At 40.1% G+C, this 23205-nt stretch overlaps 1 protein-coding gene across 2 annotated transcripts in view; it reads right to left on the bottom strand.

Annotated features, from left to right (window-relative positions):
• Positions 1-23205, bottom strand: part of CFAP95 (cilia and flagella associated protein 95) — a 50787-nt gene that overhangs the window by 21924 nt on the left and 5658 nt on the right. For both annotated transcript variants that reach the window (XM_007065567.4, XM_043547390.1), the window contains exons 2-4: positions 12226-12334; positions 4434-4555; positions 3337-3405 (exon numbers count right to left, since the gene is read on the bottom strand). In XM_007065567.4, the coding sequence (XP_007065629.2) occupies positions 3337-3405; positions 4434-4555; positions 12226-12334 (300 nt within the window). The remainder of the gene's footprint in view (positions 1-3336; positions 3406-4433; positions 4556-12225; positions 12335-23205) is intronic.

Raw genomic sequence — 23205 nt, forward strand, 5'->3', positions numbered from 1 at the left:
CTAAGATCTGTGAGAGTGATGGGTCGTCCTTCAGGATAGGTTGTCGATCCTTGATGATGCGCTGGAGAGGTTTTAGTTGGGGGCTGAAGGTGACCGGCCCAACAAAGGAAGTAACAGAACGCCACTAGCCGTCACCTTCAGCCCCCAACTAAAACCTCTCCAGCGCATCAATAGATGATTTCTTGACCAAGAACATAACAATTGCTTGTTTAAGAGATCCTGGCATGTTGCACTTCCTAGGATGCACAAATTATCTCTACCACTAATGGATCAGTGTCTACCCATTAGATTTAACAGCTGTACAGGGAATGTAACCAAATTATAGGTCATAGCCTGAAGTTCTTCAAACACTTCAAAAACTTCAGTAAGCAAAATTGACTGAAACTCAATACAGAGGAGGTCTCATCTACACTTTGCACCCACCTCCCTGACACAGAGCTGCTACCATGAAAGCAGTCTCTCTGGTCTACGTGAACTTAGCTACATGTACATACATCAAGCATTTGCACACCTATCTTGAGTATGGGCAACAGTAGATTGGAAAACTAAATTTAAATACTTAGCTCCTTTTTTAAAAAAAAACCTTAAAATAATTAAAAGTTATTTATTATGAACCCTATCTATAATCTAATTTTTTTGGATGGCTGAACACCAACAAGAAAAATGTGATGTGACTGACACTGCACTTGTCTGAATAAGATCAAACTTTAAGAGCACAAAGAAACACAGACAGACCAATCACTGAATATTAGTCAGTCATATAGAATGTTATTGTCTTTGACATTGTCTGGAAATTTTCCAAAATATTCTTCTTTTACAAGCAAGTGGAATACTTCAAGTATTACTATAAAAATATTATTTTCCCATAAGGGTTAATTTGATGTTGAAATGTATCTTATGATTACAGTCTTTCCGACATAACATGAAGCACTCCTTTTCAGTCCATTGAGCAAACTCATTCTTTTGCATTGTCTTTTTTAAGTTGGCATTTAATTTTAACAGCTACACAGTCAGTGAGAAGCAAAAAAAAAAAAATTTACATTCAAGAGAGCAGATTCTGAAACACTGTGGAATTAAAGTGTTTTTACCATAATTAGCATTCTATCTGTATACATCTATCTGTATGGTAAATGAGAGACATCTTAAAGTTATAAGAAAATTACATGGAGGATTGGAATCTGATATAATTAAAACCCAACTTATCTCTGTTTCCTTATGACAGTTTGATTATTTTAATGTTATAACATATTGAAACCCCCAAAACTACTATGCCTTTCCCCTCCCAGACAGATCACCTTCTCCTGCATTGTCCTCATGTCCACCCTAACAGATCTTGTAATAAAATGCTTTGGCCCTACGGATATGATGCACTGCTCCACTGCCTTTACACTTGGGATCACTTGCCTTGTTCCTTTGGGTTTCAAAATCTCTATCCTATGCTTACATCAAACCTCATTTATAATGCTCAGACTTATATTGCCAGGCAGACAGTTTCCACAGTGCTTAACCCTGAGGCAGCAGAGGCTGATTTCACATTTTACTTTTAGTTTAACACTGTTAAATCAAGAATGACTTCCAATTATATCTTTTAAACAAAACTTAAGAGTTAAAGAGAATTCCATGTTTGATACACATGATGTCTTTTCCACATCAGAAGCTATCCCCGGTAAAATCTTCATTAATCTGTAGTTATGTCACTGTATCACTCATGTCAGCATGAAAACCCTTAAGGAATATTTGTAATTTTTTAAAATCACAAACTGACATTCTAAGCTGAAGTTCTCCTTTACAATAACCCCCCCAAAATATGGTATGCAAATACACAACTTCAACTCTATCTCTGTATCCCCATCAGATTTTAATCCTTACTTCTGATTTTATATTTGGAGAAGACATTATACTTACACAGCTTGTACTTGTGAAGTACTAAAAAAGAGAACCACAGAGCATTGGTTTTATAACTGGTTTCATAAGCACATGACTCCAATCCTAAACCTGATGCTTTATTACCACATTAAGCTTTGCACTTGCTATGCAAGTGTCATAAATGCCATGTCCTTAGCCTAAATGAATACTTTGGCTCAATTTCCAATAAGGATGATAACCTAGAACATGAGGACAAAGGCAGAATGGCTAATGATCATGAGTTTATCGAAATGGAAAATTACCAGTCAAGGCAGAAGCTAAACTCATAGAGCTTAATGCAGTCAAATCATGGGTCAGGGGGGATGGGGAGCAGATAATCCCCCTCCCAGAATACTGAAAGAACTGGTACATGAAATTGCACGTCTGATAGCAAGGATTTTTAATAAATATATCAAATCAGAGGTAGTACTCTATGACTGGAGAATAGCAAATATAACATCTATATTTAAGAAAGGGAAAAAATGCAATCTAAGCAACTACAGACCAGTTAGTCTGACCACAATATGCAAGAACAAATTTTGAAGGAAAGAATAATTAAAGACATGGAGGTAAATGAAAAATGGGATAAGATGCAACCCACAGACTGCCTAACCCTGTATGATTCAGAGTAAGGTATTGATGTTTTGTGATCATTAATTAGATGAATCTTTGTAATGGATGCACAAAATTGCATCAGAGATTCTGGTTATTCTCCTGGCACTACAGAAGCAGAATTACGATTGTTTAGATAACCCTAACTGTGCATCTGCATACAAGGGGTCATATTGGGACAGCACAGACCAGCAAAGTGAGATGATACTTTTTCCCCTACAGGCTACATTGTGTGCTCTAGGCCCAAATCATAAAAGGTAATTAGGTCCCACTGACATTTTTTAACACTGAAAAATGACATTTTTTCCTCCAACCTCCTTTTCAGAAACAGTTGAATTGTTTTGGCTGAAATTTAAAAAAAAACAAAAACAAAACACCAGCCTGAAGCAGACAGCGAGCATGAAAACATTCTCTCACATTGTTAAAGTTTGGCAAACATATAGGTAACAAAAAACAGGGTCTTACAATAGAAAGTGTCCAGCAACATTAATAATAGGTAGTACTACAGCCCTGTGTATTGTATGCATTGCTCTTTTTTCTTAGATTAAAATTAGTGTAATTATTTTACCAATATACTATTACTAAATAATGTTACTTGAGTCACTAGCTATGCTGGAAGTGAAAACCATACATACTAAGCATAATATTATGGATGAACTAAATACAATAATTCAAGAAGTAATTCTCAATTAGCTAATGTAAAAACAAAGTTTTAGGGATCTTTCCAGACCCAGACACAATACAAGCCACAGAGAACAAATATAATTTATCCCTAAACAGCACATCACTATTTGCTGTTTTTTGGGGAGGATTACTAACATTTGAAAGTGATCTGAAGGGTGTCTTGGCAAAACAGCTCCAACTCCTGTTTTGGGCAGTCCAGTCTCCCTGCAAAAGAAAAGATGATTTTCAGAAAATTAGCATAATCATAAGTAGTTCAATTTTTCAAACTTATTCTATGCAACCTGGTAGCAAGGTTTGAATGATCAACATTTAAAAAGAACCATCTCAGAGCTGTTAAAAACTTTTGCATAGGTTATTAAACCAGCAAATAGCACATTTTCGCCAGATTCACGGGGCAGGGGGAATTAGCTTTGCACTATTTTTTTTATATATATATTTTTTACCAATGATAAAATGCAATTCCTTTTGCAACAGCAGAAGCTGGTGCAAATGTTAGCATACAAATTATAGCTTGTATGTATGTTTACCACTGCCATCTATGGGCTAGAATGTATACAGCCATCTCAAGTATTTATTAGATTGTAAAGGTCCTACTTTGTTAGCTGGAGGTGGACACATGACAGTTGGAGCCCACTTCTGGAACCCAACCTCAAAAGAGGGGATCCACAGCATGGAGAAGTTTCAACTCAAAAATTAATAAAACTTTAATTCTGGAGTGGATTCCCTGAGGTTTGGTAGGAGAATGTGTAACCCACTCACCTTCTGTGATGGGACAGAACACCCCACTAGTGGCACTGAGACTACTTAGAGAGAGATTAATGAGTCTGCTCTGCAGCCTTAGCTAAAGGCCACGTGGCTTTTAGCTCATGCAGTAGAGATTCATACAATTAGCTCCAGAGTCCCCAGGTTCGATCCCGCCCGCCCGCCGATGACTGGGGTCTATTGGTGTTACAGACAGAGTACATTCCTTCAGGCTCCATCTCACTCTCCTCTTATCTACAGTTTGCCAATCCCACAAAGGACACTCTACATGATCCTAGGACAGGGGTCTGGTGCTGGCATGGGGAAGGGAAGACCTGGACATGGAGAGTTCCCTTGGCATGTGGATGTGGGGGGACATTGGAAATGGTCCATGTGGAAATGGTCTCATTTTATCATTCTCTGTCATGCAATTCCTATATGAATGGTCCAACACAAAACTCTATAGTGTACACAATAAATATTAATTATACCTGTCAATAACACCATCTTCAAAATTATCTTCATTCAGCATGGACTTACGAATCGCTATTTCCATATATCCTTTATCTGTATACGGTTGAGACAAATGATCCTGGTATGTGGTGATCCATGTCTGGAAAATAGCATAAAAGGACAAATATACTGGGAAAGGGAAAAAAAACAGTTCTCAGTATATAGGCTATTTTCAGTCTGAAATACTGTACAATTGTTTGTTGCTTGCTAATTAATTATTATAATGGATGCTATACATCATAGCCCTATTTTGCTTTGCAAGTGTTGCACAATGTTTAGCTCTGGCTAGGAGGTCTAAAAATAGTGCTCTATACATAAGCAACAGCTAGGTTTGATCACCTGGCCAGGTCTCTTGCTATAGGAAAAGTGGTATCTGTAAACTGTAAAAAGTGCCAATGCTGTAAACTCTCATATTCATAAGATGCAAGTATAATTTAACTCTGTTCAGAGCAAGGTCACAGAGCTTATAGTAGTGCTGGAAAAGGGCTGCAAATTTTATTATTGAAATGCATTCTTTGTACAAGTATTCAAGAATATTCAAGACATAAATCTCACTTATTTTACTTCATGGGACCAACATTTTAATAAGTTTGCAAAGATCTTTTTTTCCATTGTGTAAATAGGGGAGAAGAGAGTACAAGCTGGTCACAATTGCTCATGATTTTATTAAAATGATCAAAGAAGCCTTATTAAACAAAGACTTACTCAATAAGGGACAAATTGACAGTCAGTCTGCCCATTAACTTTTTTCATTCTTATTTTTTTTCCTTGGAATGGCATTGTTATTGTTTTATATACTTTAAGAAAGCCCGCTCTTACATTTTACCAAATGACATTTCATTCAAATCAGCTACATGAATAGGTGACCTTATAACAAACATAAAAAAAAAAAAAACAACACCATATTATTCATAAAAGTGCAGAAAAATGTCTAAAATCTCATCTTAATCAGCTCTCCGTAGTTCAATAAAAATACAGAGAAATTGTACTTGTATTCCTAGTTTCATTTGTAATTGGCTAAAACATAGGGAAAATGTTCAGTGATGATGCATTCTTTACATAAGTGTTCAGCTGTGTTGATATTTCCATGAACATCTATTAAATAAAATGACAGCATCTTAATTGAAATTTCAAGTTTATTTCTTTAAAATTCATTGTTTAATTCAATAGTTAGAAGTAATAATGCGCACCATACAATTCTGCTTGGTCATCGCTACAGTCAGTCAGCAAACCAATGCCTGTTCAGCATTTGGGTCTTTTTAACCTCATGTACCATACTATTTTGAAGTATGGTACTGCAGTGAAATTGTTAATGGAAATGTATGCCTTGATAATGGCCTATCACATCTAAAATCAATACCTTGGCCAAGTCTCAGTGTCATTAGTGGAGAAACAAACAGATTCCATTAAGATTATCACAAGAATCTATACATCAGATATTGCATATCTACCATGAAAAATACAACTTAGTTGTGATATGGAAGCAAAAAGTAAAATATGTTCTAACACTTAATACAGAGTCTTAAAACACTTACTACATTGTGCTTTCACACAGCCTTCATCAAGGGAGTGTTCCTCTCAACTCACCTTTTATATAATGCTCTCTTTAGAGTCTCACATTATGAATTTAAGTGAAAACATAGTACCTGTTAATTTTCTTTCTTCAAGTTCTTCTATATCACTGTGAATACTTCAGTTTCACGCCTTCCTGAATAGAAGCCCACCTCCTCTCAGAGATACTGAAAGGAAAGGTGTGATTGTTTCTCTTTGATTTCCTTTTTCCATCTTCTACGTAGCTCTTTCTTTAAAAGCCAAGTGTGCTGCATCTAGAAATTCCATACAGCCATAGTCATAGTTGTGTTTTCCTGCTGCAGCGGTAAGTGGTGCCTGTTTTTTCTGTTGGGGGTAAGATCCTTGCCTATGGCAAGTACCAGCCTCAGCTACTTAGGGACTGCTGTGCATAATGCTAGATGAAAGAGTGTGGTTGGACTTATATTTCTGCCCGGATATGGAATATGAGAGGGAAGGGTTAAGCCCACACTACTCTGGAGACTTTTTTGGAAGCTGCCCTGGAAGGAGTATGTCATCAGGAGCTTGATGTGATGAGCATAGAAAGCAATGCTTGAGAATTAGGAGAGGAAGGATACATCCATATCCAGGCTCTTCCAAATGCCAAGCCTATATGACCCCATTTCAGGAGAGAACTACAGTGGAGAAGGGGCACCTCGGTGCCCATCATGAAAAGGAAAAGGGAGTACCTGACCCTATGTTGTCAAGTCATCCAGAGGGTCTTGAGCATTTTCTGGATGGTGGTGCAAGAAACCTCCAGTATGAAACAGTAGAGACAGCAGTTGAAATCCTGAATCCAATGAAGTCTGTGGGAGTTTTGTCATTTGAAATCAGTGGGGCAAGGATTTGGCCTGGAAATACTGAAGAGAGGAGCTGGCTGCCTGAGGCCCAGGTATAATGATTCTTGCTATCTGATTCTTGCTACATGCATCCAACGAAGTGGGTATTCACCCACGAAAGCTTATGCTCCAATACGTCTGTTAGTCTATAAGGTGCCACAGGACTCTTTGCCGCTTTTACAGATCCAAACTAACGTGGCTACCCCTCTGATACTTGCTAGCTGAGGCACTCTTCTGACAGCCAAGGTGTCTCCTGGGAACTCCTCTATGGTGGGAGATTCTACAGCAAGTTACCCTGCGCCCAATTAGGCAGAAGGACTTCCTGATGCTGATCTGCATGTGGTCCCTGAATCCAAGCACCTCCTCCTGCCCCTAGACTTGGTCTCCAATTTCTCCACTATACTCTGTATAGCCGTATCACCTGAATACACCAGGAATGCTGAGGAGAGCATCAGACCCACTAAGCCCAAGATTCTTAATAATCAACTAGAAGCTGAAGAAGCTGTTCCACCTGCTGGAGACAACTGAGAATTCTGTAATGGCCAGCTCCTTAAATGTGCGATGAGAATGTCATCAAAATCTCAAATATTCTGTCTCCATCTATTGGCAAGGAATGCAATCTAGCAGCATTTGTGTAGACAAATGCAGACAGAAATATGTGTTGTTAAAACATTGGTAATTATAGCATAGTTTTGTTTAGTTGGGATCATAAAGTTGGCTGCTTTTTAAACTACAAGGAAGTGTTTTAATGGAAACCCCCCCAGAAGGGTGAAATGTATTTTGGTTGCCATGGCACACACTTGGCACAGTTACCTCCACTGAGCTCTGTGCTATCTCCAACTAAAATACCAACCTAATATATGTTAAAATAAATCTCTTAACCCACTGACAAAAAAGTATTTGTGCACCCCCTTGTGCTATAGAGAATTGCTCTACAACATTCACGTTTTTCTAATCTACAGTTATATCAATTTAAGTTGTTCCCTTGTAGGAGGTACAGAAATTACCACCTCTTGAACTACAGTGGAATTCATAATGTCATATCAAGCCGTATACAATGCAAGCAATGCAATTCACCATAAGATACTTTCTAGTACAGCTGGCAGAAAGAGGTTTAAAATAGTTTTTGCTCTCTTACTACAAAATCAAAACCTTGGATGGCTAGCAGTAAATCAAATTAAGTGTAAAAGAAAGATATGTCTCCCCAAGGCAAAACATCCTATAAAACAGTCAGCATTCATAACTAAAAAAAAGTCCAGTGCATATATGTATTGCACACAAGTCTACAATAAGTGTTGTACCACACTGTTAAGTTCATAACAATTTTCTACTGTTGTAGAAAAACTAGAAAAAGAATCTCTGATCCTGGTGGAATGTAACAGCAGGGTTTTTTCTTTTTAAAATTACAGCACTTTTACTGGAATTTGATGAACAAGAAATGTGTGGTACATGGGAAGGCCTCCTCAAAATGAAAACTGCACCATTGCTATGAGTACTGTATTTCTGTAACTTTTCATACCTCTCCAATGCATGAAAATTTAAATAATTCCATTGAACATGAGCATTTTACTGATCCAATAGGATTGACAGGACCCCGTTCCAAAGAAATCTCAGTCAGGCTTCCACATAATTTTTCCAGAGACTGCACAGTTTTGAATAATGAAGAAGCTGGACACAAATAGGCTTGGTCATCACATTTTTACCAAATCTACTGTATTTATGAATATATTCTTTATTAATAGGCAGGAGTGATAAGATGTTTAATGATTCACGATGAAGGATAATAATACCATATTTAACTGACTTATATTTGGGAATGTCCAGGTTTAAATAGAATTCGTAGTAGGCATCCTTCAGTCTCGAGAGACCATGGGTATGCACCCCTGAGAAGTAAAGAATTTTCTCAGTTAGTTTTATGGCAACCACGGCTGTGGCTGAAGAGATGCACTCGAGAGAGACAATCTCTGCCACATCTGTCACATTTAAAGGTGATGTTTTGACCTTTTGCGCTCTGCCTTCTGCAAGCTCTTTTCTCCTTTGCTAAGCTGGACGGCTTCCTCTTGTAACTCCAGAGATGTTGTTTCCAAAGGCTCTAGTCTTAAGTGTGATCTTCCAGTTGTCCACAACCATGTCCATTTCTTTAAGGTCTCGCTTGCACACTTCCTTGAAATGCAATTTTGGACATCCTTTGGGTCTTTTTCCATATGCCAATTCGCCGTAAAGGATGTCCTTTGGAATGCATCCGTCATTTAATTCGGCACACATGCCCAATCTAGCAGAAGCATCTCTGTTTGAGGAGAGTTTGCATGCTGGGTATACTGGCCCGCTTGATCACCTCAGTGTTGGTAACTCTGTCCCTCCAGGAAATTCCAAAGATTCAGTGAAGGCAACGCCTATGAAAGCAGTTGAGCCTCTTTTCCTGATGAGAGAATAAGGTCCATGTCTTGCTCCCATACAAAACTGTGCTGATAACACATGCACGATACACAGATCTTTGTGTGTTCTGTCAGTTTGTTTGTTCTTTTGCCATACCCTCTTGCTCAGTCTAGACATTTTTGTGGCAGTTTTTCCAGTGTCGATGTTGAGTTCCATTCCAAGTGAAAAGTTGACTGGGATAGTGGACCCCAGGTGTGTGAACTCGTTCACCACTTCAAGTTCATAGTTGTTGATCTTGAAGGAGGGTGCTTCCTCAACTCCTTGCCACATTATGTTCATCTTTCTTAGGCTTATGGTAAGCCCAAAATCTTGTCAGGCTTTAGAAAAGCTGTCCATAAGGTTTTGGAGATGAGCTTCTTTGTGGGTTGTCACTGCTGTGTCATCAGCAAAGAGGAGGTGTTGGATAAGTGCCTACCGAGTCTTGGTTTTAGATCTGAGTCATGCAAAATTGAATAGCTTTCTATCAGATCTTGTGTGCAAGTAGATTCCTTCAGTTGAGGAACCAAAATCTTGTTTCAGTAGCAAGGAGAAGAAGATCACAAACAGAGTTGGGGCAAGTACACAGCCTTACTTAACTCTGCTACAAACCTGGAAAGCCTCAGAGACTGAATTGTTGTACTGAACTGTTCCGTACATGTTTTCATGGAAGGATTGAATCATGCTTAAGGACTTTGGGGGGTATCCAGTCTTTGTAAGATCAGTGAAGGCTATGTAAAGGGGCTTTTTTTGTTCTCTGCATTTCTCTTGTAGTTGTCACAGTGAGAAGATCATGTCAATAGTAGATCTTTTAGCTCTGAAACTGCACTGTGATTTGGGATAGACTCTGTCTGCAAGAGTCTGACATCTGTTCAGGACAACTCGGGCAAAGGTTTTTTTCCATAATGCTAAGAAGGGAAATGCTAGGATAGTTATTACAGTCACTCCTGTCTCCCTTGTTTTTATAGAGAGTGATGATGTTGGCGTCTCTCATTTCTTGTGGTACTTTGCCTTCTTTCCAGCACAGGTAGAGCAACTTGTGAAGATGGTGCAGTAGAATAGGTTTTCCGCATTTTATGACCTCTGACAGTATTCAGTCTTTTCCGGGGGCCTTTCCATTGGGGAGTCCATCTATGGCAAAGCTAAGCTCTTTGATAGTTGGTTCATCGTCGAGTTGGTTCATAACAGGCAGGCTTTCGATGGCATTGATGGGATAAGATGATAACATAATCCTGATACCTAAAAGAGAATTCTCAGTAAAAGGTAACTTCCATTGCAATACATCAACAGCAAGTTACCTTGGGCCCAATTAACTGTTGCATGCACTTAGTGCACAGTAGTGAAAAACAGTATCAATGGTTAGTATTTTGCACCCATTTTGCAGTAGTATAAATGACTGCCCCAGGTGCAGGACAACAAAGAATCTGGCTCCCTCTACCAGAGACTTTTAAACTTATTACAGGCTTATTGCTACTTTTGAGACACATTTCTATGCTAATTCTGCTGCTTTAGACATCATACCAATATTAAAAATTATATACAAATCTAAGTGAAGATGACTAAGTAAATTCAAACATGTTATTACAACATAAAGATTGAGAATTTAAGGTCTGTTCCTGCTCTCATTGAAGCCTATAGGAGTTTTGCCATTTATTTCAACATGAGCAGGATCGGATTCTTAAACACATAAAAGTCAGAAAAGAAAAATTATGGCTCCTTCCGTAACTGTAATTTGTTTCCCCTGGTTATATTCCAAAACATTTGCTTTTAAAAAAAATTAGAATACTGACAACAATATACATATCTACCATGCCATCTGTAAAACCCAAGAACTGAAAACCAAAGACATTCTAAATTTCATTCGTCCCAAATAACACGGATATATTACCATCAAGTACAAATAAATTTCTGTTTCATAACACCATCACAGCTTATAGTTGATTGTTATCCAACATATGCAGTGGTGCATATTCAATACAAGAACTCCAGCATGAAGTGTGGAATGTGTAGCTGATCACATGACATCATAAAGTATGCAGTTTCAAAACACATCTTTTAATTTTAGAGTTTGGTCTGTTAATGCAATCTGGGGTTCACCACTGTGAGTGTGCAGATTGAGAGAAGGCAGATGCCAGGCTTGTGAGTTGAAAGCTGAGAGGAGGATCTAAACTTGGAAGACTAACTCATAATAATAATAATAATAATAATAATAGTACATAATTATAATAATAATAAAGATGTTCTGAAGAAGAGGGTACTAACTACACTAACTAGACTCCTGTCCTAGAAGTGGTAGTATGGTTGATTAAAGGCTTCTGGAGCAGGAAGCTGTAATAAAGTTATATCTAAGTATAGGATTTCATTAAAGAAATTTTTTTTGTTTACTGCTGAAAGAAATTGATTTTAGTTTTATTTTGTCTGTGCCAGATCCTTAGCTGGGGTAGATGGGCATAGCTCCATTCCTGATTATTTTAACCGAACCTAACCCCCTTTTAAGCCAACAGAAATTCTGGTCCATATATTTTAAAGCAATATTTGCTGTATTATAGTGAAAACTTAGCTTCTTTTTATGCCTGCATGCATCCCATAATTTTGTCAGATTTGTAAATAAGCATTTTTTCATTTTTCTTACTCTGTTTTTCTTATTTTTAATTTAACAATAAGTAATCAGGAAGGGTACAAAAGCTGAAGAGTGGGGAAGAAGTCTAACATAACTGACTTTGAAAAAACACAAAAAACATCTTAGAGGAAGTCAGGCTTTAGACAAGGAAAAGAAATGTTAATTTAGTGGCATGGAATTGAAATATTCTCTTATTATGTTTGTCCAAAAGGTCCATGCTGGAGGCCAATTCAACACATGCCTCCAAAACCAAAACCAGATGCAAGCCCTCATGATAAATACATAAACGATATTGAATAATTTGAGCTAAAACAAAGAAAAAATATTTACCCCATCCACAGTTCCAAATCTTGAGTAAGTAGATTGACATAAATTCTTTGAACCCAAAGGAACTTCATTGATATCATAATCTTTAGGTTCAGCCTCTCTGTTTTGGTGCCTTTAAAAAAAAGTTTATATTTGTGAGACGACAAATGTAATCATGATCTCTTGTTTTGAAATCAAAATTTCACTGAATATAGTGAAACTCTCCACATTTATGCGTATCATAGGCTTGGCACTACTGTACCACCCATTCTTTTATCCTACTATTATAATCGTAAGTGCAGTTGCTGGCTGCAATAGTATCTTGTTGCACCTACAGGTGAAGAGTGAGATTTACCACTGAAAATAATATATTTAATAGTACTACTAAATATAATTAAATGGAAAAAAAATAAAGAAAAAATCTATAACAGAAAGAAACCAGGAAAGCAATAGACATGTTGATTGAAGTTTTACTGCAACAAAACTATGGCATATCAGCTAACCTATCACTACCCCTTTTCCCCTTTAAAAAACTGTTATAAGAATCCAAAATGACATGAAAAAAGGATAATGTAATTTTAGGCCGAGTTATCTTTTGACAAAACAATTAACATTTAAACCAGAAAGTTTCTATACTTAGTGAAATAAACACTATGCAAATTATACAAATAATCCTGCATTACATACTAATCTGTTTATACCAGGCAAGGAACTCAAGCTGCCTGCTGGTGAAAAGCATTCACTAGCTAAGGCAAAACCAATGTCAGACAAATAGCCAACTCCCTCCTGCTCATGCCTTTGAAATAATTTATTAGCAAACAATTAAATCTGAGGCTGAATTTCCATCCCTAGTCTAAATGGATTCTATTTGCTCCCCTGAGACTGGTGAGTGTGATACATTAGAAGAGATTTTCAGTCACAAAGATAGAATGTTATGTGCCAAGCACTGTTGTCAAAAATCCATTTTTATTTACATCTTGCAGAGCACCTATACAGCACTCTATAAAAAGAAATATTTCAGTTCTTCATGGTTACAAATGATGGAGAAGAATTTAATTCTTGTGTCAGGAACTAGTATTCAGAAGTATAAAATGTTCAATGGATACTTGAGTTTTGTAGGAATATATAATGTATTTAATATTAAATCCTTCTAGATGGGGGAGGAATATAATTGCTAGTCTTCACCTCACTGTCATTTTAGTCACACAGAAAAGGATTATGCAGGGACACTACATTAACGAGACACCTTTTGGATAAATATAATCAATAGAACTGCTAAGGGATAACTGTAGAATACAAAAAGGCAACTTTGAACAGCAGCAGCAAAGTGCAAGAATGGATGAAAACCCTAAACAAATCCTCTTCCTCCCGCCACTCCCCGTTTCCTTCCCTGATGAGAGAAATAACGGTGTGGGTGAAATCCTGATCCTATTGAAGTCAATGGGAGTTTTGCCATTAACTTAAACAAAGCCAGGATTTCACTGTGTGAATGTGTAAGAGAATTTAGTTGATGTAAAGGAGATTTAGATCTGGATGTCATCTGTATATTTATGGCATTTTAAAATGTGTTCTCACAGTAGCTCTCTCACTAGCTTTATACAGATGTTGAATAATGTGATGGAGAGAACTGAGGCCTGCGAGACTCTAAGGGCTTTAATGAGGAGGAACAGTTATTCCAAACCATCCTGAGTCCATCCATGTCTACACGGAGCAGCAATGTTCACTACAGGGATGTAATTTCTAAAGTGCACTAACATGCAGTGCACTAATTTCTCTGTGTAGACGCTTCTGGTGCACACTAACCATTCTCTCCTACACTTAAACATAGTGCTGTTTGAAATAGTACTAAGTTAAAGTGCATTAGGAAACTTTTAGTGTGCACCAGCAGGGTCTACATGGACTAATTAGTGTGCAAAATGTTAGTATGTTTTAGAAATCACACCCCCGTAGTACACATTGCTGCTCCATGTAGACAAACACTATGTGCTTTTATAGGGCCTACCATGATGGGATCCTGAACCTGATTGCGGCCTGCAGGCACTGCCATAACAATAAAAACAATTATACAAATCAGGGCAAGATATTTAGGGGGGGGGAGGGGAATTAATTTTGCTTACAGCTTTTAAAATAATCTCTTTATATGCAAAGGAACTTTAAAGACACTAGGAATGTATTCCTGTCCCACAAATGTTTATTTAATTGGAAAAATATCACTCCCTACATTCTTATGGGAGAACAGTACACTATTCTATTTCAATGTTTGTCTTCCTTTTAATGGCTGTGGACTTGCGAGTTGTTTTCAAGCTTTGGTACTAAAGCATTCTTTTACTAGAATGGATTCCTTCTTTTCAAAGAGACAAGACAGATGATCCACACGTGCCTCTCACAAGCTCTTCAGCGGAAGTCCAAGCTGGAGGTCAAATTGTCATTTTAACTTTTTTTTTGTATTAAAAAAACCCCAACAATGTCAATGTTCAAGAGTCTGACTTTAACAAAACAAAAACAAAACAAACAACTTTCCCCTTTGTGGTATTGCATGGTGTTTACAGAATTGTGTGATGATCATTCTAAGTTCTTCAGGAAAGGGACCTTGCTTTCATACTTGTCTTTAAAGCATCTAGCACACTGATGGCTCTGTATAAATACATACAAAATAATAATCTGCATATATATTCAAGCCTAAGAACAATGAGATAAAGAGAGAGGCAGACCAAATTCTGAAATCCTTCCTTTTGTTACTTTAGATCAGACCCTTGGTATTATTTTTTTAATGTTACGATTTTGATCCAACTCCCAATGGAGTCAGTGGAAACAATCCCACACTCAATATAAGTTTGATCTGGTCCCATAGTTGTTTTTTAATTCAGGGATTCCTGAGCATTTCTTTCTGTATTTTTTTTTAAAAGTCTAACATCTAAAACAGTGGTTTTCAACCTGTAGTCCATGGACCCCTGAGGGTCTGCAAACTATGCCTAAGGGGTCTGCAAAAGTTTGTCATTACAATAGAACAGTGGTTTTCAACCTGTGGTACACAGACTTGTGGGGGTCTGTAGACTATGTCTAAGATTTCCAAGGGGTCTGCATCTCTGTTTGAAATTTTTTAAATTAAAAAAAGGTTGAAAACCACTGATCTAAAAGAATAACAAGAAAACTAAAGAAAAAAGGCAAATTCCTTCTTTAGTATTTGATCTCGTCCACAGGTTCTGGTTTATATAGAACAGTGGTCACCAACTGGTCGATCGCAATTGACTGGTCAATCCTGGAGACTCTCCAGGTCGATTGCGATCTCTGGTGGTGCAGCAGGGCTGCTGCTAAAGCAGGCTCCCTGCCTGCTCTGGCCCCACGCCACTCCCGGAAGTGGCCAGCACACTCCCGTGGCGGGGGGGGGAGGGGAGGGGGGAAAACCGGGGGTCTCCGTGCGCTGCTCCTGTCTGCAAGCACCACCCCCTTAGTTCCCATGTTGGCCCCTTCTGGGAGAGGCATAGGGCCGGGGCAGGCTGGCAGCCTGCCTTAGCCCCCCGATGTGACGCCAACTGGGAGCCGCCTGAGGTAAGTGCTGCCCAGTGGGAGCCCACACCCCAACCCCCCTCCCACAGCCAGCACCCCATACCCCTCCTGCACCCCAACACTCTGCCCCATCCCAGAGCCCCCTCCTGCATGCAAACTCCCTCCCAGAACTTGCACCCCTCACCCCCTCCTGCAACCCAAGCCCCTGCCCCAGGCTCAGTCAGGAGCCCCCTCCCACACTGCAAACACGTCAGCCCCAGCCCAGAGTCCGCACCCCCTCCCGAAACCCAACCCTCTACCCCAGCCCAGTGAAAGTGAGTGAGGGTGGGGGAGAGCGAGCGACGAGGGGGCGGGGGGGCGATGGAGTGAGCGGGCCATGGCCTCAGGAAGGGACGGGGTAGGTCCTGGGTTGCTCTTACATTCAAAAAGTGATCTTGGGCATACAAAGGTTGGAGACCACTGATATACAACATGAGCTGAATGAACTGTTATTTCCATGATAATAATATGGTAAAACATTAAGATTGGGGCTTTTAAGGGTTAAATCATGCAGAATGACAAAGCTAAGGCGACACATGCAATCTGGAACTCTGACCTCAATTTCTATGCACCTTACAGAGTTCCCAAATGACCCTGTCAATTTGCAGGAACATATTTGACTAGATTTTCCACTGCACAGGTAAATTACCCACCCAAAAGCCTTCCTTTTATATACCTTTGTTTTAAACAAGAAGTGCACTGCTAATTAACGAGGGCTACTCCTAAACCAAATTACACCTTCTAGTCCCCCAGCATTTTCAACTGAAGAGCATCTTAAAACAAGAAAATGCTGCACTAATTTTGGATAACAGAAACAGAGTTTCCCCACCACCCGGTTTTCAACTGGAACGCCTGGTCGAAAAGGGAGCCTGGCAGCTCCGCTTACCGGGCCATTAAAAATCCAGTTGGCGTGGGGCTGGCAGGCTTCCTACCTGGCTCCACATGGCTCCTAGGTGGAGGAAGGGCCACAGGAGCTCTGTGCACTGCCCCTACCCCACCCTGAGCGCCAGCTCCGCAGCTTCCATTTGTCGGGAACTGCGACCAATGGGAATTGCAGGGGCGGCACCTGCGGGCAGAGGCAGTGTGCAGAGTCACCTGGCTGTGCCTCAACTTAGGAGCTGAGGGACATGTCGTTGCTTGCAGGTAGCCACCCAAGGTGAGCGCCACCTGGATCTCACACCCCGAAACCCCTCCCACAACCCTACTCCCTGTCCCAGTCCTGAGCCCCCTCCCACACCCAAACTTCCACCCGGAGCCCACATCCCGAAACCCCTCCCATGCCCCAACCCCCTGCCCCAGCCCAGAGCCCCCTCCCGTACTCTGAACCCCTCAGCCCCAGCCTGGAGTACCCTCCTGCAACCCAAACCCCTCATCTCCAGAGCTTGCACCTCCAGCCAACGCCCTCACCCAACCCCCTAACCGGTGAAAATGAGTGAGTGGGTGAGGGTTGGGGAGAGCAAGCGACAGAGGGATGGGGATGGAGTGAGTGGTGGCAGAGCCTTGGAGAAGGGGCAGGGAAGGGCGGAGCCTTGGGCCAAGGGTGTTCAGCTTTGTGCAATTAGAAAGTTGGCAACCCTACCCCATGGTCAAAAATGTTGGAGCTGGTTTTCCCTCAAAATAAATAAATTATCTTTGGGCAAAGACCAAGTGAATATTTCAGAAATAAAATGCAGCTGAAAACAGCGGGACTCAAATAGAAAACTTTATGCAATCTTAACTCTAGTGATCATTGTTATCCTGATACTGTATAATATTTCGTCTACCAACACTGTAACTCATCAAAAGGAGAAAACAGGGACTTTCAAATGTACATGCCATTGTAGCCAAGTCTCCTGATATTTGGTGTTTCTTTAAAGCCCTAGTCCCTGGAGTCAAGAGATTATACAGGGGTCTCAGCTTTCATAGAAAAGAGTGTTTCTAATCCTCATGGTTGCAAAGAAACGCCTGAAAGCATGAGCTGAGTGTACCCTAAGGCTCAGAAACCAGAAGACAAAGAAAAGAAACTCCAAATTGTTTATTTTTAAAAATTTTCGTGATTTTTAAGCCAATCTTATAATTTTCTAGGCTTGACTTGTGATTTTTAAACACAGGGTGTTGGCAGTACTACTAGCTAGCCACTGAGCTACCCAAGTTCACAATACTGTGTTAATTGCCAGTGAAAGATGTCAGTTTTCCTGAAAATTAAGTACTCTGAAAGACCAAAAGCTAGTAAAATAAAGATGAAAAGTTACAACGATTAAAAATCAATTTATATTAAAAAAATTATCACTAAAGATTTGGTTCATACAGGCCTGATCCACCCCCTTACACTTGGTAACTTATTCCATGAGTAAAAAGAATGAGGAGTACTTGTGGCACCTTAGAGACTAACAAATTGATTTGGGCATAAGCTTTTGTGGGCTAAAACCCACTTCATCAGATGCATGCAGTGGAAAATACAGTAGGAAGATATATATACACAGAGAACATGAAAAAATGGGTAATTGAAACTAATCAATTAAGGTGAGCTATTATCAGCAGAAGAAAAAAAAACTTTTGTAATCATAATCAGGATGGCCCATTTCAAACAGTTGACAAGAAGGTGTGAGTAACAGTAGGGGAAAAATTAGCATGGGGAAATAGTTTTTAGTTTGTGTAATGACTCATCCACTCCCAGTCTTTATTGATGAAGTGGGTTTTAGCCCATGAAAGCTTATACCCAAATAAATTTGTTAGTCTCTAAGGTGCCACAAGTACTCCTTGTTCTTTTTGCTGATACAGACTAACACGGCTACCACTCTGAAACCTTATTCCATGAGTGATGTCATTGATTTTAGTAGGCCTATTCACAGAGTAAGATTCTACTCAACATGTGTATGAGTGGCAGACACTTAGAACCATTCAGGCTTTTATATAGTGCTATAAAAATACTCAAGAGCCTGCACAGTTTGAGAGGGCAGGAAGAAAGAGGTTAAGTTTGAATAATATTGGGATCTCTGTTACACAACTCTTCTATTGTAGCCAATAATGGAAAGAAGCATTATTCCTCCCCTGCATATTTATTTAATTTTGTTTGTTTATTTTTGTTTGCAAAAGGGTAAGGAGGGTAAGGAAACTAAAGCTCCTCTCAGGGAACAGAGGGACAGGACGGAAGGTATGATCTCCAAACCCACAGAACCTGGGGATCTTTGGGAAACTTTACTCCAAACAATCTGGATTCCAAATGTTCCACAAGGAAGCTTTCCCTCTGCAATGATCTGCAGGCCTGGTTCCTCATTCTTTGTGGCAAAGGAACCATACTGCCATGGGCCACCTCCCACCACAGCAGCAATACATCACTCTGCAAACCATGGACAAGACCCTGATGCTACCACACTATGAGCAGCATTAACTTCTGTGCTAATCATCATTCCACTATGATAAAGCTGAGAGGGGATAATACCATGATGTTCGGTGCTTTCTTCTTCTTCCCTGGCATACTCATGACTGCCAAGCTCTGAATCGTGGAGTGGGAGCAGAGGGATTCCAAAGTGACCAAAAATAGCAGGTGCATGTTGGAAAGGTGCTGCTCCCCCTCTTCTATGTTCATCACGACTATATTTGGATTGCCAGAAAGGGGCATTTGTCTTATATTCTGGGGATATTTTTGAGATAAAATTACAGATTTAACCTGATATTCAGAGATAGTGATCATCTATAAACCCCACTTAAGGAACACCATATTGACTGGATGGCCACACTATTATATCCCTCCCCTAGTGTTTTACAAACAGAGCAAGGACAAATAAACATAAGAGCTTTTAGGGGGACACAGGGTGGGAAATGGCAAGCATATTGCTAAAACAATAAATAGAGACTGTTGACATGTCTGTAATCTTTACCCCTCCTACAATTTTGACCTTTGAGATTCAGAGCAAAAGTTTGGTTGTGTGTTTTGTTTTAATGTTGCCTTTTTCACACACCTCTACACTTTCTAGTACCGATCAAACTACTGTGAGAAAAACCATTCTCACAATTATTTTTACTGGACTGAAAGCACGAAATGCTAGAAATACAATGGTAAAATCTACACTTGCATGATTTCCAGTCCTTTCGTGTGTGGGGGTGAACACATTTTAGCAGGGCAAAATTCTGAAAACATTAATTGAGAAAAACTCCTTGAAGTCAATAGATTTTTCAACTAAGGAAAACTTGGCTTCTTCTTGGCAACAAGGCTTCCTAGGTAACTTTAAAAGCATTTGAATGTTACAGTTAGAAAAGAATAGAATATAAAAGTGCAAAGAGAAAGTATGTAGCAAATCAGGAGAGTTCTCTTACGTGTATTACCTCATCTTTCAGACACTCATTATTATTTGCATTATCATAGTGCCTAGTAACCCTAGTCATGAACCAGGACGAATTGTAAAGGAGATGTGTTGTAAAAGCAAGGCAACCTGCTCACTCATAATCATTAAAGATCCCATGACACTATTTTTGAGAGTAAAGATGTTAACACCACATTCTACAGGCCACTATCCTCTGATCCCGCTGAGGAGTACCAAAAGAAAATATACCATCTGATCAAGAAACTCCCTGCTATAGCACAGGAACAAATCTACACAGACACACCCCTAGAGCCCTGACCAGGGGTATTCTATCTGCTATCCAAGATCCATAAACCTGGAAATCCTGGACCCCCCATCATCTCAGACATTGGCACTTTTACAGCAGGATTATCTGGCTATTTGGACTCTCTCCTCAGACCTTACGCTACCAGCACTCCTAGCTATATTCGAGACACCACCGACTTCCTGAGGAAACTACAATGCATTGGTGATCTTTCTGAAAACACCATCCTGGCCACCATGGATGTAGAAGCTCTTTACACCAATATTCCACATAAGGATGGACTACAAGCTGTCAGGAACAGTATCCCTGATAAGGCCATGGCACACCTGATGGCTGAGCTTTGTGACTTTGTCCTCAGTCACAACCATTTCAGATTTGGGGACAACTTATACCTTCAAGTCAGCAGCACTGCTATGGGTACTTGCATGGCCCCACAGTATGCTAACATTTTTATGGCTGACTTAGAACAACACTTCCTCAGCTCTCGTCCTCTAGCACCCCTCCTCTACTTCCGCTACACTGATGACCTCTTCATCATATGGACCCATGAGAAAGAGGCCCTTGAAGAATTCCATCTGGATTTTAACAATTTCCACCCCACCATCAACCTCAACCTGGACCAGTCCACACAAGACATCCACTTCCTGGACACTACAGTGCAAATAAGTGATGGTTACATAAACACCACACTATACTGGAAACCTACTGACCGCTATACTTACCTACATGCCTCCAGCTTCCATCCAGGACACATCACATGATCCATTGTCTACAGCCAAGCCATAAGATACAACCGCATTTGCTCCAATCCCTCAGACAGAGACAAACACCTACAAGATCTTTATCAAGCATTCTTACAACTACAGTACCCACCTGGAGAAATGAGGAAACAGACTGACAGAGCGAGACAGGTACCCAGAAGTCACCTACTACAGGACAGGCCCAACAAGGAAAACAACAGACCACCGGCCATCACGTACAGCCCCCAGCTAAAACCTCTCCAGCACATCTTCAACAATCTACAACCTATCCTGGAAAACAATTCCTCACTCTCACAGACCTTGGGGGGCAAGCCAGCAACTACACACCACACCACAGCAGGAGAGAGCGTGTACTAGAGTGGACAGTGGCAGATGAATGAGCGGTGTCATTCTCGTCTAGATGAAACCCAGGGTCTGTCTACACAGCAAAGAAAAACCTGCCACTGGCCAGGGCCAGCCGACTCTGGCTCAAGGGACTCAGGCTATGGGGCTGTTTCATTACTGCAGCCCGAGCCCAGATATCTACATAGTAATCTACATACTGCAGCCCCATAGCCCGAGCCCTTTGAGCCTAAGTCAGGTGACATGACATGACACCACAGAAACACTAACCCAGGAACCAATCCCTGTAACAAACCCTGTTGCCTACTTTATCCCCATATCTACTGTAGCGACACCATCAGAGGATCCAACCATATCAGCCACACTATCAAGGGCTCATTCACCTGCACATCTACTAATGTGATATAAGCCATCACGTGCCAGCAATGCCCCTATGCCATGTACACTGCCAAACGGGACAGTCTCTACGCAAAAGAATAAATAGACACAAATCAGACAGCCAGAATGGTAACATACGAAAGCCAGTAGGAGAACACTTCAATTTCCCTGAACATGCAATAACAGATTTAAAAGTAGCCATCCTTCAACAAAAAAAAACTTCAAAAGCAGACTTCAAAGAGAAACTGAAGAGCTACAATTCATTTGCAAACTTAACACCATTAATTTGGGCTTGAATAGGGACTGGGAATGGCTGGCTCACTACAAAAGCAATCTTCACTCTCTTGATATTGACACCTCCTCATCAATTATTGGGAGAGGACTACATCCACCCTGACTGAATTGGCCTTGTCAACACTGGCTCTCCACTTGTAAGGTAACTCCCTACTCATGTGCCAGTATATTTATGCCTGTATCTGTAATTTTCACTCCATGCATCTGAAGCAGCGGGGTTTTTTACCCACAAAAGCTTATACCCAAATAAATCTGTTAGTCTTTAAGGTGCCACCAGACTCCTCGATGCTAAACCAGATTTCTTTGCTAAATTCTAACTCAGGTACTTGTATTCTGCCTGTTTGGAATTACCCTTGTTGTTGAAGTTGGATCAGTTATTCTTTGTTTCACCCTTTTAAAAACTGTAGTGTAATGTTGCTGGTCAGAATGGCCTCTGGGGTTTGTCTACACAGCAACTAGACACCTGCTTAGGCTCAACGGGCTCGGGCTATGGGGCTGCAGTATGTAGATTACTATGTAGATGTCTGGGCTCGGGATGCAGTAATGAAACAGCCCCATAGCCCGAGTCCCTTGAGCAAGAGTCAGTTGGCCCTGGCCAGTGGCAGGTTTTTCTTTGCTGTGTAGACAGACCCTGGGTTTCAGCTAGACAAGAATGACACCACTCCACGAGGGTCATTCATCTGCCACTGTCCACTCTTGTACACACTCTCTCCGATATGATGGCACCCTCTCCACTTCTCAATACTGTATTCTTGACACAACTTTCTTCTTCTGTATGAAATACAAACACAATCAAGTCCTGAATTTTAAAAAAATAAAAAAGTCAAGATAAATACAACCGACTCATATAGACTTTTGCTAGTAGAACAGATGCCTGCCAGCTGACAATACAGACTAATCAGGACATATTGCTCCTCTTGTAATCATACTATGAAAGATCATAACTCTCATGCCCAAATCCTACTATGATTATAAAAAATTAAACATTAAAAACCTTTTTACATCTCAGCTTATTAAACAGATCAAAACTAGAAGGTATTCTACATTCTAATCAGGAACATTCTAATTTAGCAACAGCTGAATAGATCGTGTACAA

This window comes from Chelonia mydas, chromosome 5 (assembly GCF_015237465.2).
Source record: "Chelonia mydas isolate rCheMyd1 chromosome 5, rCheMyd1.pri.v2, whole genome shotgun sequence".
In the NCBI taxonomy this organism is placed as follows: domain Eukaryota; kingdom Metazoa; phylum Chordata; order Testudines; family Cheloniidae; genus Chelonia; species Chelonia mydas.